This window comes from Poecilia mexicana, unplaced genomic scaffold (genome assembly GCF_051168715.1).
Source record: "Poecilia mexicana isolate PSO_F unplaced genomic scaffold, ASM5116871v1 scaffold_16, whole genome shotgun sequence".
Lineage (NCBI taxonomy): Eukaryota > Metazoa > Chordata > Actinopteri > Cyprinodontiformes > Poeciliidae > Poecilia > Poecilia mexicana.
This window is the reverse complement of record NW_028263385.1, coordinates 26,273,371-26,290,462: the sequence shown is the minus strand read 5'-3', so window position 1 is coordinate 26,290,462 and position 17,092 is coordinate 26,273,371. Positions and strand designations below refer to the sequence as shown.

The following is a 17,092-nucleotide window of genomic DNA, read 5'->3' as shown; positions in this document are numbered from 1 at the left end:
TTGGGGTTGCTACAAATTCATTTCAATCATGTGCTATTTCGGATAATGAATGGAAATACTGAGAAAGAAATGAATGGGTTAGGAAGTTAATTTTTCACTCTGTGTGATGTTAGAATTGAGGTTAATAAAACCTGTCCAGTTTTTTTTTTTTTTTTGTAGAATTTAAAGAAAGCTAATTTGACAATATCATGAATAACGTCTCATATTAGCACATTCTTTCACATATCAGGAAGGTCTGCACATTTCCTCTGTCTGGGTAATGAAACGAGCCAATGTTAAACAGTATTGATGCAGAAAAAAAGAGCAATTTTTCTTTTCTTTTTGTTTAATCTCCAACTCTTAAAAACCCTGATCAATAAAAATAATTAAACTCACTTTCAACAGGCTTTAAAAACAAACCCTTTTAGAAATATAAAACATGAAAAAAGAATTAATTTATTATCATTCAGTTATTTATTTTGGAATCTTTTTTATTATAATGAAGCAGTTAGCGCTGAATTTATAAGAAAACGTAACTGGACTGAATCATTTACTAATATATTCTAATCAAATGACAAAGCAATCTCCTCATTTGTAATAACAGGTATATAAAAAAAAATGTATTTCAATTTCGTGATTAGAAATATTTTACATTTTGCGTTTTAATTTCTAAATGGGAACAAAAAAAAGACGAGTAAAAGAGAAAAAAAAATTCCCAGAGAGATAAAGAGACCATTCAGACGCACACACGCACACACACACCTGTTTTCCTTTTTTATTTGAGGGGGGGAGCGGGGAAAGGGTTTGATTGGGCGATGAGTTTTGCACTCTTGACGAGTTGCAACAGATGCAATAACAGAGAACCGACTCAGTCAGCTGGAGCAGTGGTTTGCTGAAAACAATGAAAACAGCACGTGATAGATAGCTCAGTCAAAAGGTTAACGGTAACTCACAGACAAAAACGTCTTGTTTTTAAAAAGTGCATTCACAAACATGACAAATAACTCTCAACTCATGATGTCTATTTTATGTGATACAAAATATGCATACCTGTTTTAGATTTGTCTGTATTTCTATACATAGATATTTCTTCAAAAGGTTCACCTCTTTTTTTTCCTTCTTATTTTTATTTTATTTATTTATTTTTTTTTTTACAAAGGTTAAAAGCAGGGTTGTGGTCATAGCAGCTTTGGATATCTCTTGCCTCCTTGTCATGTGAGAAGATACACATGGTGTCAACAGATATCCAAATAAAACCTACAATTTTATCTCTGTTGGTCAACTCAAGTGACACACTGCCTTTATTAACAGAGATACTCATCAGTGAAGCCTGCTGTTTATAAAAAAAAAAAAAAAAAAAAAAAAAAAAACAATAAAATGCTTGGGCTGTTAAATATATTTTTGAATACCCGCTTTTTTTTTTGTCAATATCATAAATACTAAAGACACGGGACAACATTATAAGACAATGCTGAGAGACTAAATGTAAAGATTAAAATAGTTCAAACATTATTTTTTCAAGTTTTCTAGTTCATGAGAAAACAAACAAAAAAACAAAAACAAAGGTTGTATCAAGCGAGCACGAAAACACTACACTTCAGTCTTTTCTTCAGTCTCGCCTCGCCCCGTGCGTTTAAAAGAGCTACTGCTAACGGGGGCTGCTGGACAAATGTCAGACTGTCGTTAAACAAAATTGTTCCCGTGTGAACTTTGTCCTATCTGTTAAAAGATGCTTGCCCATTGTCGCTTAGGCAGGATCCTGGTTTCCAAAGGAATTCATAAAAGCAGTCAAACATACCAATAAAAACAAAGAAGTACCATGCATATCTTGCAAGACGACATATTCTCAAACAAGAGACAAAGTTTTCTTTGTATAGACGAAATATCAAGTGAGAAGGGAGTGGGTGAAAGGCAAAGGCCTCTAATCAATACTAAATACCATAATTCCAAAACCAAACAAAAAAAAAAAAAAATCTGTACACAAAGAAGTATGCATGAGTTTAGACTGGATCAGCAGTTTGTTTGTTTTCTTTTTTTTTCCTCAGTAATTTTCTCATCATACTTTAAGTCTTTGCCAAACTGCTACAATAGAGACAAGTTTTCAGTTGATCCCAATCTCTTTGTTCTCCTCCATATATCTGGAAAAGGGTCGACTGGCTGGAACCTCCAGACCAGACTTCTCCATACCCGTGATGGGGGAGCTTCTGCCAGTGTGAACACGGTCCATGCCACCTCCAGGCATGGCTCCCAAGGAAGTGATTCCCGTCCCGCCGAGGCTGACGGGCAGCTGGGTGATGCCTCCGTTCTGAATCACAGAAATCTCATTGTTCTTCATGGCCAGGCCGTTGGTGATGGCGGCTGCGTACTGGTTCCAGAAGCCCGGGTCCACGTTCATGGCGCGGGCCGCCAGGTCCTTCTGAAACATCTCGCTGAACTTCATGGCGTCGCCGCCGAGGAGGGCCATGGGGTTCTCCACCGACAGGCGTCGGCCCCGGCGAGCGGGGGCGTTGTTCCACATGTGTGTTCCCATGTGAACCTGAAGGATTAAACAAAATGAGCAGAACAAAGTCAAGCACGGTGGGGCATTTTCTGTACGTCAAAACTGTAAATGACTCATGAATAACATGCTGCGGTCTAAAATGAAATAGAAATTGCAAAGAATGTTACATTAAAGAAACCCCAAAAAACAATGCAACAGTGGTGTCCAACTATAGTGCTCAAGGGACAATATTTCCACATGTTTCTACTCCAGCAGCTGATTTAGGTGAATGAATCACCTAATAGTCAAGTCGTCAAATTCAGTAGATGCCTGTTTATGAGCCATTCATTTTAATAAGGTTTGTTGAAATGTCAAAACACCTAAAATATGTAGGACGCTGCTTTTGAGGACTAACAACAGCCACCACTTTATTATATCAAGCAAAATGACAGCACAGTTTAGTCATCAGTAACTTTGAATATATGTTGGTGGTTTGATCCTGGAATTAGTCTTTTATCCAACCAACCAACTCTCCTCCAGAGTAATACGAAAAACGGTTTCACCATGCACGTTTCCATGAAGTTGATGTGTTCCTGCAACCAGAATGACCCAGTGTGTCCAGAGTTTGTTTTGGGTCTCACCTTCAGATTGCCCTTTGTGGTGAAGGCCCTTCCACAAATGGAGCAGGCGAAAGGTTTCTCTCCCGTGTGTGTGCGCTCGTGGATTTGAAGCGCGCTGGCCGAGGAAAAATTCTTCCCACACGAATGGCAGTTGTGCTGCTTAGGAGTGCGACGTGGAGGCGGCGGTGCCAGCATAGGGTTGATACTGGGGCTCATGGTGGTCGGGGGCGCTGCGGCTGGAACCTGAATGCCCACGGGCAGGTGAGCGCTGTCGCTCAGAGACTTCCCGTGTCCGTTAATTTCCATCTTGATCATGTTTGTTGCCGTACTGGCTAAATTAGGAGTACTTAGTCCTGAAAAACAAACACAAAGGTAGTATTTTAAGTGTTCATATAATAAATTTGCATATAATAATTTAACAAAGTAGGAGGCTGATAATTCTCTCAAAACATGCATGTTTTCATAAGCCAACATTCTGGTAACTGGTATTATGAGAAAATCAACAATATATACATTAAATTTGATCAGGTTTTGCTCAGACTCACCTCGATCTCTGTTTAGAAACAGCATGTTGAAGTGGCTCTCCTCCTTGATGAAGTGCCTGCCAGGTTGAGTGGCAGTCAGGTCAAGGGCCCCAGTCCCTTCAGTAGCAGAATGGGGAGACGGGGTCTCTGATTTTTCTGACTTCACTGTTGCCAGGCCAGCTGCATTGTTCTCCTGGCCCTCCTCTGCTGTCATTGCACTGCTGCTGTTGTTATTATTGAGTGTAGCTGGGGACTTGGACCGCTGGCTCTCAGAATGGCTGTGAGCTGGGGACAAATGCTGCATAGAGCCAGAGGACTCTGACAAAGCGGGGCTTCCCAAGCTCTGACCTTCAGCATCCCCCACAGCAGTCAGGGAATCAGCTGTAAAGCAGTCAGTATCCCCAGGAAAGCTGCTGCCATTCTGTGCAGTCTTCAGGCCAAATGTGCGACTTATGTTGGCAGTAGAGTCAATCATCTTCATCTGGTTTTCCATTGCAGCAATGCTAGAAATGATAGATGTTGGAGGTGAGCTCCCAGGTGAATAGGGTTTAGAAGGGTCTACTTCTCCGTCTTTTAAGTCCATGTCATCATCCATAGCCTGCTCCATTTCATCCAGCAGGTCGTCATCGTAGTTACTCATTGCATCTAGACTCTTTTCATCGAAGGACACATCCGTGTCCATCTCCTGCAGACTTTCAGGAACAGGGGTGTTGGGAATCTGCCCTCCCATGTGCATACGGATGTGTTGTTGCAGCACAACAGCATTGGTGAACTTTTTCTGACAAATCGGGCAGGAGTGCTGGACTCGAAGTGGTGGTTTCGACCTGTGCACGCCAAAGTGCGTCTTTAGATTTCCCTTAGTAGTGAATGCTCGTCCGCATATCTTGCATTTGAAAGGCCTCTCGCCAGTGTGAATACGGTAGTGCATCTTCAGAGCACTCTGGCAGCTCAGAACACGATGGCAGATGACACACTGGTTGGGATCGGTCATCTTCTTATCAATGTTCTCGACAAGCTGCTGCAACTTTGACGTCTCTGAGGTTTGCATAGAGTCTAGGAGTCCTCCAAAGGGAAACTTTGCCTTAAACTGGTCAGAAAGCATTGGAAGGACAGGATGGGAGACACAATTTGAAGCGGAGTTGGGACTGCTGATAGGCTCAGTGAGTTGGCCACTGCCTGACAATGTCGTAGAGGTGACAGTGGTGGGAAGAAGTGCTTGACTTACTGTGGTTGTGGTGGCTGTGCTCTCTCCTGGCCTAATAGGGCAACTTGGTGACAAGAGAATGCCTTCAGGTTTCAGGAGCGGAGGTGCATCACTCCCAATGCTAGGTTTCGGGGAGGGTGAAGTAGTGGTTATGCCAGAATCATTGGCGATATTTGGGGACAAAGATGCACACTCACTTGTGGGTGGCGAAGGCCTCTGAGGGGACCTGTTAAGCGGAGTGAGGCTAGGAGAATCTGTAAAACCTCCAATCATACTGGGAAGTGTTGGAGGCAGCTGGAGGCCAATGGATGTGGGGACAGTGGGGAGGACTGGTTTACTGTCGAGCCAGGTGGTTACAGGTTTTTCAGGGGGCAGCGACATGCCATATGGAATACCGGAGCTTGTGGGCACATTGTCCAGGTACTCTGGTACAGGGTAAGGGTTCATTTGAATGTGTGGGTATTTTTCTTTGTGCCTCTGAAAGTGGACTTTAAGATTCCCCTTCGTGGAGAAACGATTGCCACATATATTGCATTTGTAGGGCCTCTCTCCAGTGTGAGAGCGCAGGTGGATCTGCAGGGCGCTGTCGCTGCCAAACACCTTGGCACAGAACCGACACTTATGCTTAAAGAAGGGGTCTTCGGAGCTGGGCTTGGTGTCAAACACAGACACATTGGGGGGCTTTCCCTTGCGGTGTTTCATTAGAGCAGAAAGGGGGTCAAGTGCGTTGGCTGTGGCTGCTATGCTAGCCAGTGGATTGGGGAAGATGACGCTGCTCGAGGAACTGTGAGGTATCAGTGGTAGAGTGGAGGCAGAGTTCAGGAGGCTGCTGTGACTTAGTGAGGGAGGGGTGGTGGAGTTCCTGGGAAGAGTCGAAGTGCTGCTGACGCCACCCCCACCTCCTGTTAGGCTGCTACTAGTGCTACTGTTGTTATTTGAGACAGTGGATGAGCAGGTGGGATGTAGGGCTGGCAAGCCAGAACCACTTGGTGGTGGAAACGGCGAGTTGTTTGACGATGTGTTTGGAACTGAGGAGTTAGACTGCGGAGTACTGCTCTGCGGTGTTTGAGAGAGAGGCCCTTCTATTGCTGAGGTCAGAGGTGAAGGTCCTTGAGCACTAAGGGTGGCAGGCAACCTGACAGGTAGCTGATGGACAGGAGGTGTGATGAAGTTATGTAAATGAAGCTGGTTTGCAACGGGAGGGACACAGGAGGATACAGAGCCCTGGTTTCCCACAGCACTGTTGTGATGGTGGCTGAGAGCAGGTTGTGGAGCAGACTGTCTGTTCATGAGGGCCACTTGACTTCGTATTTGTTCTATGAGCTGCAGCTGATGAATCTGTTGCTGCTGGAGAGCCATAAGCTGGTCCAGGATCATAGGGATAGCCATAGTGGACACCCCACTGCCCGCTGCCGCCGCCGCCGCCCTTACACTCTGCGAAAACTGGGCAACCGCAACCCGAGTACCGTGCAGGGTCTCCAAGGTAACATTGGTGCTTGGCATGGTGTAGCTCGTAATTGCAGAGGGGACAACATCGCTTAGCTGAGGTAGGGAGCCATCTGGCTCGGGTGATGTCACGTCTCTCTCTTCGGAGTCTATATTTTTGTCAGGAGAAAGCTCCAACTCCATCTGCTCATCCTCCTTTTCCAGGACACTGACCCCATTTAAGGGATCCGTCTCTGGGATGTCGTCGCCCTCGCCGGCAGGACTCTGGTTCCCCTCCCGGGCGTCCTCACTGTCGTCTTGTTCGCTGTTGCAGCTCGGGATGGGCGAGGGCTCTGAAGGGTACTCCTGGGAAGGGTTCGGCGTGTCCTCATTGTCGTTCACGATGAGCACAAGGGGGTTCTTTGTACAGCTCTTTAAATGTTCACAGAAGTCTGACCACTTGAAGAACTCGGCACAACACTTCTCGCACACGTGGGTTTCTTCACTGCCGCTGCGGCTCTCGTTCCCGCTGTCGGCATCGTCCAGCACATCACCTTGGGCTGCAGGGAGGGGAGAGGGCAGAGAGGAAGGGAGGAGGGGGATGATGAAAGAAGAATTAATGAATAAGTAATCAATAAAGAATTCACACATATTTTGCAGTAGAGAGCAGCAAAGATTTAACCTTTGATTTTTTCCCCCCTCTCTTTTAACATAACCAAAATCAATATTCTTTCTATTTTTTTTTTTTTTTTTTTGCTTTTTACGCTGAACAAATTACCCTAGTTCACCAACTCTCAAGACCCAGATTTGTGCATTCACACCCTCTCCATAGAGCCAGCTAATAATTTTCTTTGTGCAATCCATCAAATTATGAGGGCCTATCAATTGTGGATACTGCCGCTTAATGAAATTCCATAGAACCCATTGATTTCCAATATTTCATACAATTCACAGCTGCCTCATCTGTTGGGTACAAATAAGGACTTTGATGGCCCCATTAGGATTCCCCTCTGCTATCAAGCTCAGTCATTTCCACCTGAATTTCAAACGCTCCGGCCTTTCCCTTTAGTCCTTTATAGCACCGCAAAGGTAATCCGCGAGCCCCGAAAAGCACGGCACTCCCGAGCCTTCAAGCTTAGACATTGTTACAAATCGACTCCTATTTTAACTAAAAATGGAAGAACATGAAGGAAATTGGGCATTTCAAATGAGCGCAGCCAAAAGAATTTAAATTCTCTGCAACAAAATGTTCTTCTAAAATATTCAGAATGCTGCAGAGTTCCTTTCAGCTACTCACTTTTTCTTCCCAACACTAGACTCTACAAATTACATACTTGTGCCATGGCAGCAAAGTCACTGATTAGTTACACATGTTTAATCACAGTTGTTGGAAGCCACTTCCTCTTCCACATGCAGTCCTCGAGAGTCAAACAAACCGGCACAAGCTCTGAACATGGATCCAGTTCACACTTGATCAAAACCGAGGCAAATGTCCTCTTGTGTAACTTTATTTTTTTTCTTCCCTCTTTAAGTGCAGTTATACAGCATGTCTGTGTCTCTGTGTGTATAATGTGCACAAATAAGTAAATTTAAACAAGGCAAAGGGAGGCGGATTATCAGCGTCAGGACACACCAAAACATCAAAACAACAAAAAGTCATACTTTAGATGAAAACCTAAAGACATATTTCTTGCAGGTGAAAGTCCTTTTGGTGAAAGAGGAGAACGTGATGGATGTCATTTCCTCCTGTATGGAGCATAAAGTCACTCCCAGCTCTACCTGTTGCTCCACTCTCTCACTCACTATGTCGAAATAAGTGCACAACACCTTTACAAGTGTGACAAACAGAAGATTGAAACGATTTTAGCTTCTTAAAAAAAACAACAAAACAAAACAGAAAATTGTGCAGTAGAAACTGGAGGAGCAAACAGCCATCAGTCTTATTAGGGAGACTTCGTTTCAAAACTACAGCTTTACCTGCTGAGCAGCAGATAATTTCACTAAATAAGCAGCTAATCTTCTTTTTTCTTTGGCAAAACGGCAAAAATATTCAGCACAATAAGCAGCTGAAAGCCACCACTAAAGTCACCAGGTGTTTATTCAAAATACTTTTGCTCATTTTTATGAATAAAAGACAGCAGATATTATTACTATCATAGGTAGAAATTATGTTAGCAGCAGCAGTAGGAATATTTTCTTGCTTTTCTTTGCTTTGATTAAAAGAAACGTGATGTTATGGCATGCATTTTTGTTTTAAACAAATCTGAAAATCAAATCTGAAAATATCACGACAGCCTGAAGCCGCGGTGTTTTTACGCTTTGAGGATCTCTTGCAGGCCTGTGCCTGTCTTCAGTCCCAGCAGGACGTGTGTTCACTCAGTCATTCTGTTGTTTATTGTCATTGATACAAACTGAACCCAAAGATCGTTCAAGCGTCAAATACAATTCACCTTCATTTTTTTTTTCTTTGCCATTTTGACAACTTATGCCCTGTATGTGACTTATTCAATAAAAATATTAAAAATAAAACTATGAAATAAAATAAAATAAATTACAAATAAGCCAAGGTTCCAATTACAGAGGCTTGCTTGTGTTGTCATCGCCACTGGCTGCTAGAAGTGACAGTCAATTTTTCTTATTAAGGTAAAAACAAAAACAAGCAGAAGAAAAATAGAAAACTAACACGAAGCCCACTTTAAATGTACATGATTGTTTTATATATATATATATATATATATATATATATATATATATATATATATATATATATATATATATATGTTCAGTCTCAAAATGAAAACACAAACTGAGAAGAGGGAAAAAATAAAAGTAATAAGAGAAAGGAGCCAGCGCCTGGAAATGCAGTCGACACGTGACAGCGGGTTAAAAAGCTCCTTAACCCGGCAGCGGACAGCACAACTCATTTCCATAATTGAGGGTTGAAAGGTCAACACAAATGAGCAGGCATTGTGTTGAGCTGATTAGTTATTAGAATGGTATTACTGTCAATCTCTTTTATTCATTCATACAATCACAAGTGGGGGCCTTTGTGTGCCTCTGACCTCACACACTCACACACACTGGCACGTTTTCCAAAGACAAAGAGTGTACTCAGACCCTGTGCATATATGTGGAGATCAGCAAAATAAAAAAAATGTATACGTATACACTGAGAATTTTTATTTATATTTATTTATTTAACACAGACTTGACCATCTAAAACTGACTCATATTAAAGTCGATCCAAAAACAGACAAAAAAAAAGACTTCCACTATTGTGAATTTACAAGTTCCTCACATTAGAAGAATGTATAATTATCCAAGATTTAAAAAAAAAAAAAAAAAAAAAGCTCAGCTAAATGAATTAAATGCTAAAACTCGATAGGTCGCATGTGTGTGTTCGCCGTTTAAAATGTCAGACAAACAGGACAAAATAATAATAATAAAAAAACGATCAGGAGGCAGAGACGTGCTGCTGAGTGTGTGAGTTCAAACGCTGCAACAATTAGTCAGTGTTAATTACAGCGATGCCATCCACCGCCATAAACCACCTGAACGCTTCTGAACCTCGAGTGAAAACATCACAACGTGTTGGAGGCTCAGGGAAAAAAAAAAAAAAAACAACAAAAAAAAACGCTTCGTCGTGCAGCTGTCAGAATTGTTGCATCTTTGCAGCACGAAGGTGTGTGTCTGCAGTCGCGTGCGCGCCTGTCTGTGTGTGTGGAAGAGTGTATTGATTTTCTAAGGACTATAGGATGAGAAAGAGGGTGGGGGGGAGGGGAAGGAAAAAAAAATCCAATCTGTTTTTCCATTCCTTTAAAAGTCTTCATTTACGCAGATGTAAATATTTAGCTGAACGCAGTCAATGGAGGGATTGATGGGACTGAATCTGTGTGTCCACTTTTGTTTGTTTATTTTATTTATTTATTTACTTATTTATTTATTTATTTACTAGAATCACTAATTTGACATAAAACCTCAGAGATGTTTTTATGCTAATTCTGTAAAGGACATAAAGGAAGGGGATTGACAAAAAGAAAAGGGAAAAAAAAAAGCAAACAAGCGCCGACTATACGCTCCCGTTTCTTCGTTTTCCAGATTCAATTAATAAGACACAGAAACGACGAGCGACGCTTTTCACATCCGAAATGTGTCTTTTTTTAGAAAGGGGGGAAAAAAATCAGGTATTGTCATTAATTCGCCAGCTTGTTTTCTACATAAACCGTCGATGATCAGCATCTGTGCTCTAATTATTCCCACATCATCCATTTCTTTCAAGAATCCAAGGACAACCTCACACTCAGAGAGAGAGAGAGATGATTCACTGTGAGTTTGCTCTCCAGCTGGGAGGAAAAAAAAAGAAAAAAGAAGGCCTTAATGCTTCCAACAATGTTGGAATTCTGTGATTACATTTTTTCCGGTAAATGTTCTTTTTAAAATAAAAAAATAATAATTCTGCTCCCGGAACTGTAATCATCCAGATAATCATTTTTAAAAATAAATGTATGCTATGGGTTCCAGTGAGGACTGAACTCTGCTTCGAGACGTCCACAATACGGCTTAAAATTAATTATGTGAATCTCGCTAGTTGAAGTTTTGCTCAGTGTCAAAGCTGATGCATTAATTATTTTCCTGACATTTTTTTGTTGTTGTTGTTTTCTTTAGTGTGTGTGTGTGTGTGTGTGTGTGTGCTTTGGCTATTGAACAATTCCTGGAGACTGATGTCTGCGAGGCAACACCCCGGTGAATCCCCCAGACCTGCCGGAGGCTCGGCCTGCTCCGAGGCCGGATGTGCGCATGTCATCGAGTGGTACAGTCATATCTGCAAAAACAACACATACACACACTCACACACACACAGAGAGGCCTTTTGTCATCCCCCTGCAGATGTGGCGCAGCCAAAACATTAACGATTTGTTTGTGCAAGCGTTCGCAATACAGTATTCAATGACGGCGCTCCGTCCGGATGGCCGCGCCGCTCGGCGCGATGACCCTCCTGTGCCTGGGGGGAGCAGGAGGTCCGACACGCGAGCACACGGACGTTTCATCAATTTATGTTCTTTCTAAACTCAATATTCGCAGCAGGGTTCAACTACTGAGCAAAACTGGTTTTGGAGTTTGCTCGTCCTTTGCATTAAAAATCTGCATCTTTTATAGCGGTTAGGGTTACGGTTAGGTTCTGTGAAGCACAAGACGAAGGAGGGTTAAGGCAGGAGGGTTGGGGGTGGGGTAGAGTAAATTTGACCTGACACTGCAGGGCAACCAGACCCACCACACTGTTTGCCATGCAGGACAGGGAGGTGTGTGTGTGTGGGGGGGGAGTGGGGAAAGAAAGTGCAACATCTTCAGCAGGTGATCAGTAAGCCTCCCAAACACGCTCCAGTCAAGTCAAACAGCGCCTTCCGTCTTCCTGCCTCGGCCCTTCCTCTCGATCCGGATCGCGCTTGCTCGTGCGCCGTTTTCAAGCTCCGAGTAGTAATTAAGACACAGCCATCTTTTTTTTTTTTTTTTTTTTTGTTTTGTTTGAGTGCCTTCTCAAAAAGACATCCTTGGCACATCCACGTGGGTGGTCCGCAGGCCTGCACCCAGTGGTGAGAAGGGATTAAAACAAAAGGCAAACAAAAGCCCCACTGCAGGGGAAGTGGGCAACAACTATGTTGTCACTGTCAGCAGGGGTTTTAGCACTCGCTCCATAATTTCTCTCTCTCTCTCTCTTTTTTTTTTTTAACTCTTCAACAAAGCACAAAAGAAGAAGGTTCTGACTGAATCATTTATCTCTCTCCGAGGATGTCAGCCTTGAATTAATTCAAACACGGGTTTCAGGAATGTTGCGGCTAAAATAAATGAATAAATAAATAAATAAAAGGTAAAAGAGCAACTGATTTATGCTTGCTCATCCATGCCCTGCATTTTCCCTGAACTCTCTCCCCACTGCACACAGGTTGAACGTAAAAGTGCAAAAGGAGTGACGGTGTGCTGCTGCTGCTTCCCACTCAGACACGAGTGAGCTGTGCTGCCAAGGTCAGCAGCACGCATGTTCTAATTGTACAAAGAGCTTGACATCTAGCGGCAGGATCTGCCCGGCCAGGGGACTACACAAAGGTTAAGTCAGCAAGCTTTGTAAAAGCACTCCTAAGCTGACAACCCCTCCCTCCTTCCTCTCCCCATGCTAACACACATACACTACCCCCCCCCAGCCCCCCAATCATCGAGCCCCCAGGCGAGGAGGTAGAAGGGTGGGGGCAAGTGTCCGGAAGGCCTTAGAGATGGCAGCAGACATGATCTCTGGCACTTTATTTCAGTTTTTCATGTTTTTTGTTTTTTTTTCTGCTGCAGTGATGCAAGACAATTACCGTGTTTGAGCTGAAGAAGGGGGGAAGCTTTGTCCAAAACACATCAGATAAATTGGAAGGTTTAGGGAGAAAATATAACGTTTTTATTTAACTTTTGGGTTTCTTTTATTTAACAAAATGAACGCCTCACTTTTTTTGTTTGTTTGGGTTTCTTTTTATCATTTCTCCTCCCACGAATATGAATTTCAACTTCGAATTGGAACTTTTGAGCTACTTCGGGGAGCAGGTTTCGAAAGGCCAGCGGTCGATACGGATCGCCGTGGCGACGGGTGGTAAGAAGAAGGAAAAGCGGAGAAAACCGGTCAAGACGACGGCATGGCGTTGAGAGCCGGATGCGACGTGGCGTTATTAGGTTTGGTGAAGTGACTGTGTGGGGATTCGACATGCCGTGCCAAAAAAGAAAAGGTCGGGATTGTTTCCATCCCCCCTCACCTAAACACACACACACACACACGCATGAGGACAAACCAGCCAGTGTGGTGCAACAATGAGAAGAGGACATTCCACGGCCACTTCCAGGCTCAGGCACAATGGCATTGTCAGGATACAGTAAAAAAAAAAAAAAAAGTTGCAAGTTGAGTTGAGAAAAATCCAGTAAAGTCTACATTTACGTCATCTACTCCCGTTTCTAGATCCATCTCTCAGCAGATTTTCAACAGAAACAAGAAGTCCCCCCAACCCCCTCTTTTTTTTATTTTCCACATTATAAATCCAACAGGAGAGAAACCTGATGGATGTTCTGTATCTCTGCCCAAAATTCAAGGGGGTGATAGGAGGGGAACAGGGAGGAGGGGTAAAACGGGGCGATCTGAGCCCCCAAACACTGACGGTGTTTGTGTTTTTTGTGACTGTGAGCAGCCCATAAATTACCCCCCAAAAAACACAACAAAAAAACAATGAGCAAATTGGACAAAAGGGCCAGGAGTCATTAATGTGAACCCCCTCTGTCTCCATACACACACACACACACACACCCCTACACACACACACACCTCCCTACGCAGCCACAATTCAACATGCAAAGACAGCCGCTCCCCCGAGATTACATCACGCATTTCTTTCCTAAAGAAGCCCAGAGATGTGTGTGTGAGTGTATGTGTGTGCACGAGCGCACAAGTGTGTGTTTTTGTCAGTGGAAACGCAGACATCACCAGATTTTTCTTTTTTTTTAAATTCTACCTTCAAAGCCGTAACTTTGTGACAGATTTGCATTTCGACAGTGTAATACGAAGGCCTGAACCGAAGAAAACGTTGCATCAAATTTCAACATTTTCTCAAATAGTTGCTGCACTTCCCAATATCATTTCAGCGCTCCAAATTTTTTTTAATTGTTAATTTTGTTCCTTTTTAATTCCCCCCCCCCACTTTGCACAATTCCTACAGCTGCCTCCAGACTTTACTTTAACTCTAATATAGTGATGTTTTAGAGACGCAGGCTGAAGGATAAATAATCCCTTCTCTCCATATGGCGAGGACAAGCTCTGTCAAGCGATGTTGTCGAGATTGTGAGCAAGAAAGAAAAAAAAGGAGGTGGGGGGGGGGACAAATCAAGTGTGGTAAATTTATGTGGAGGGGCTGTGAGGGGTGTTTGGGGCAGTGGGGTTGGGGGGGGGGTAAACAAAAAAACATTTCCATGACAAAAAAAAAACAAAACAAAAAAGAAAACAAGGCTTCGACCTGAAACAGACTCCCGCATTTTGACCCCTTCTTACAAAGCATTTAAGACAAAAGACAAAAAAAGAGAAAAAAAAAACAAAAACAAGCAAAAAAAAAAAAAAAAAAAAGAAAACTTAAAATGACATTTAACACAAATTAAATTTGAGGCCTCACATGAAGGGTAATTCCACATTTTCAAAGACAGACAGGAAGAAATAAGATTGTCAACTATCCCACGGTGTGTGTTTGAAGAGTCGTAGTCATAACGACATAATCAAGTGGAAAACGACGTAGATGTACAGCTCGGATGTTTACATTTGCAGAATTTTTTTTTTAAAAAAGAGGGCCTTTTTTTTTTTTTAAGAAGGAAGGCCTCCTGCAAAGAAAAGCCAAGCCTCCAAATATGTGAAGCGCCACTGCGTCCAGGTCGCTTTAATGTACGCGTCTGTTCCATTAATCCTAAAGGTCATCTGTCAGCTAACAGCCGATCATGATGCAATCTGTGCGACAATCAAAAGGCAAAAACTTTCCCGCAGAATAAAACGAGGAACTCCTGCGTCGACAAGTGGATTATTGAACTTATAGAAATATGTTGTTTTTTTTTTTTAAATCAATTTCATAAATAACCTACACGAGAACCTTAAGAATAACGCACACTAAGTAATAAATAATAATAGCAATAATATTAAGTGTTTTACTCAGAGAAAAGTTGAAAAAATATCTGAGGTCGGAAGCTGACCGGATCCCACTCACCGTGCTCGGAGATCACCCCGGTCAGTGCGGGATCCTCGTCCGACTTGAGGTGCTGCGGCTTGGCTTGCTTGCGTCGGGACATGCTGCTGCTGCTGCTGCTGCTGCTTCGGCTGCAGGCGTGAGTGCTGGCGGTGCTGCTTGCGCTGATTTGACGCTGATGTGTCCGCGCTGTGCAGATGCATCAGCGAAGATCGACTTAAAAAATTATTTTTTTTAAAATTATATATGTATATATATATATATATAAAAAAAAGTAAAAAAAAAATAATATTAATAATAAAAGTTCACAAACAGTCTGCGGCGCTTTGGAAAGTGTGTGTTGTGCTGTTTTGTGTGTGTGTGAGAGAAAGAGGGGGGTTGCAATCTGGGGAAATTAGCCAGTGTTGCCGCTCCTGTCGCCTCTGTCGCTGTGCGTCGGATTGCGCATGTCGGGATAATAATTATGATAGTGAATAATGCCTCGCGATTAATGGCACCGTGTGAAGGTGGGGAGGATTGGCTGGGGTCCAGCGGACGCGCATTGGATATGGTAATGAGGGACGGGCTGAGCAATTAGAGTTTTTCTCCTCTTTTTTCCTTATCCCCCCCTTCCTCCTCCTCCTCCTCCGTCCGTCCGTCCGTCCGTCCGTTCTCCCCACACCCCCTCTCACACCTCAACAACACAACACACCAAAATCTCTCCTGTTCTGCCCCGTTCACAGGGAGCTCTCCACAGAGGAGCGCAGGGCTCAAACTCCGCTGTTTCTGGTGCGCATCGCTCAGCCTTGATGGAGCTGGAAAAAAAAAAAAAAAGAAGTAAAAACTTCTCAAAGTCTCTTCTGGAACAGTCTGTCTTCCAATCTTGGCTCACTTCTTGCTCTCTCTCTCTCTCTCTCTCTCTCTCTCTTTTTGTTTGCTCGCACCTCCTCCTGCCCCCCCTCAAAGGAAGCGACTTGACGTGTGGTCTCTCTCTTTAAACTTTTCTCTTGGAGCGCATCTTTGGATGCTTTGGGATTTTTTTTTTTCGTTTTTTGGAAGTTGCAGTTCAAACTATCACCGCTTTTTTTTTTTTTTTTTTACGTCGTTGCTTCTCTTTTCGTTTTGGCGCAGAACGGTTCTTCCCAAAAAAATATATAAAAAAATATAATATAAAAGAAACGAAAAACAGTAAAGCAACAAGAAAAAGAAAAACTTTGACGCGCGTCTTCTGAGAGAACGGCGCGGTTTTCTTTTCTTTTTTTAATGTCTTTCTTTTTGTCTTGGCTCAGCAACACCACACGCTGATGCGGGAGCCTGAACTTAGCTGTCCCCCGACAGAAAAGAAGTCTCTTCAGTCTTGTCGATCGCTGTGAACTTGCTGCTTCGCTCCTCCTGCAGCCGAGCTTCAGCTCCGGGTTGCGCCCCTTGCAGTCGGTGCGCTCTGCGAAAGCGAGCAAAAAAAAAAAAAGAAAAAAAAAAAAAAAAAAAAGAAAGTAATAATAATAATAAAAAATTAAAGGATAAAACAAAAACAAAAGAACACCCGCTTGTTTCCCAGTCGAAAAATGAAAAAACAAAAGAAAAAAGAAACTTCGGTCACCGCGTCGATTTCCCCCCTCTCTCGCTCTCTCGCTCTCTCTCTCTCTCTCTTCGGGAAGCGAAGCCAACTTTGAAATTATCTTCTGGCTGCCCGCTCGCAGCGTCGCTGCCTCTCGTTGCTGGGCATGGCTCTCTGTGTGTGCGGAGGGGGGACTGCGCGCTCTCTCTGTGTGTGTGCGAGTGTCAACCCCCAAGCAAGGGTTCAGCCCATTGCTCTCAGCCACCACTAGGATGTACCACCACGTTGCTGTTCAGTGGCTCGTCCCCTCAGTCCTCCACCGGCGCGAACCACCCAGAGTCGACCTCCCATCATATCATCATACGGCGGGCGACGCGAGATGAATCGATGCCGGGGCGCCGGATTCATACCGGATTTTCGTGGAAAGTTCTGCGCGTTCTCTGAAGTTTTATGACGCGTTTACGCAGCCGCGGGAGACACAGCTGGTCTTGTTTGAGGTTTGAAATAAAATATAAGAATTTTATATGTATACGTACATATATATATAAAAAAAATCAAATCAAATCAGGTGAATCGACCTGCG

At 43.3% G+C, this 17,092-nt stretch overlaps 1 protein-coding gene across 2 annotated transcripts; it reads right to left on the bottom strand.

The window, feature by feature from the left end:
* Nucleotides 1-740: 740 nt before the first annotated feature.
* sall3a (spalt-like transcription factor 3a) lies at nt 741-17,092 on the bottom strand. 2 transcript variants are annotated; one of them, XM_014996452.2, is made up of 4 exons: nt 14,994-17,092; nt 3,624-6,791; nt 3,100-3,431; nt 741-2,515 (listed from the first exon to the last, which is right to left on the bottom strand). In XM_014996452.2, exons 1-4 carry the CDS (start codon nt 15,073-15,075, stop codon nt 2,081-2,083), a joined length of 4,017 nt encoding a protein of 1,338 aa, XP_014851938.2. In that variant the 5' UTR covers nt 15,076-17,092; the 3' UTR covers nt 741-2,080. The 2 variants fall into 2 exon arrangements, with proteins under 2 accessions (XP_014851938.2, XP_087869858.1); XM_088013732.1 differs by lacking the exon at nt 14,994-17,092 and having other exon boundaries at nt 3,624-7,525.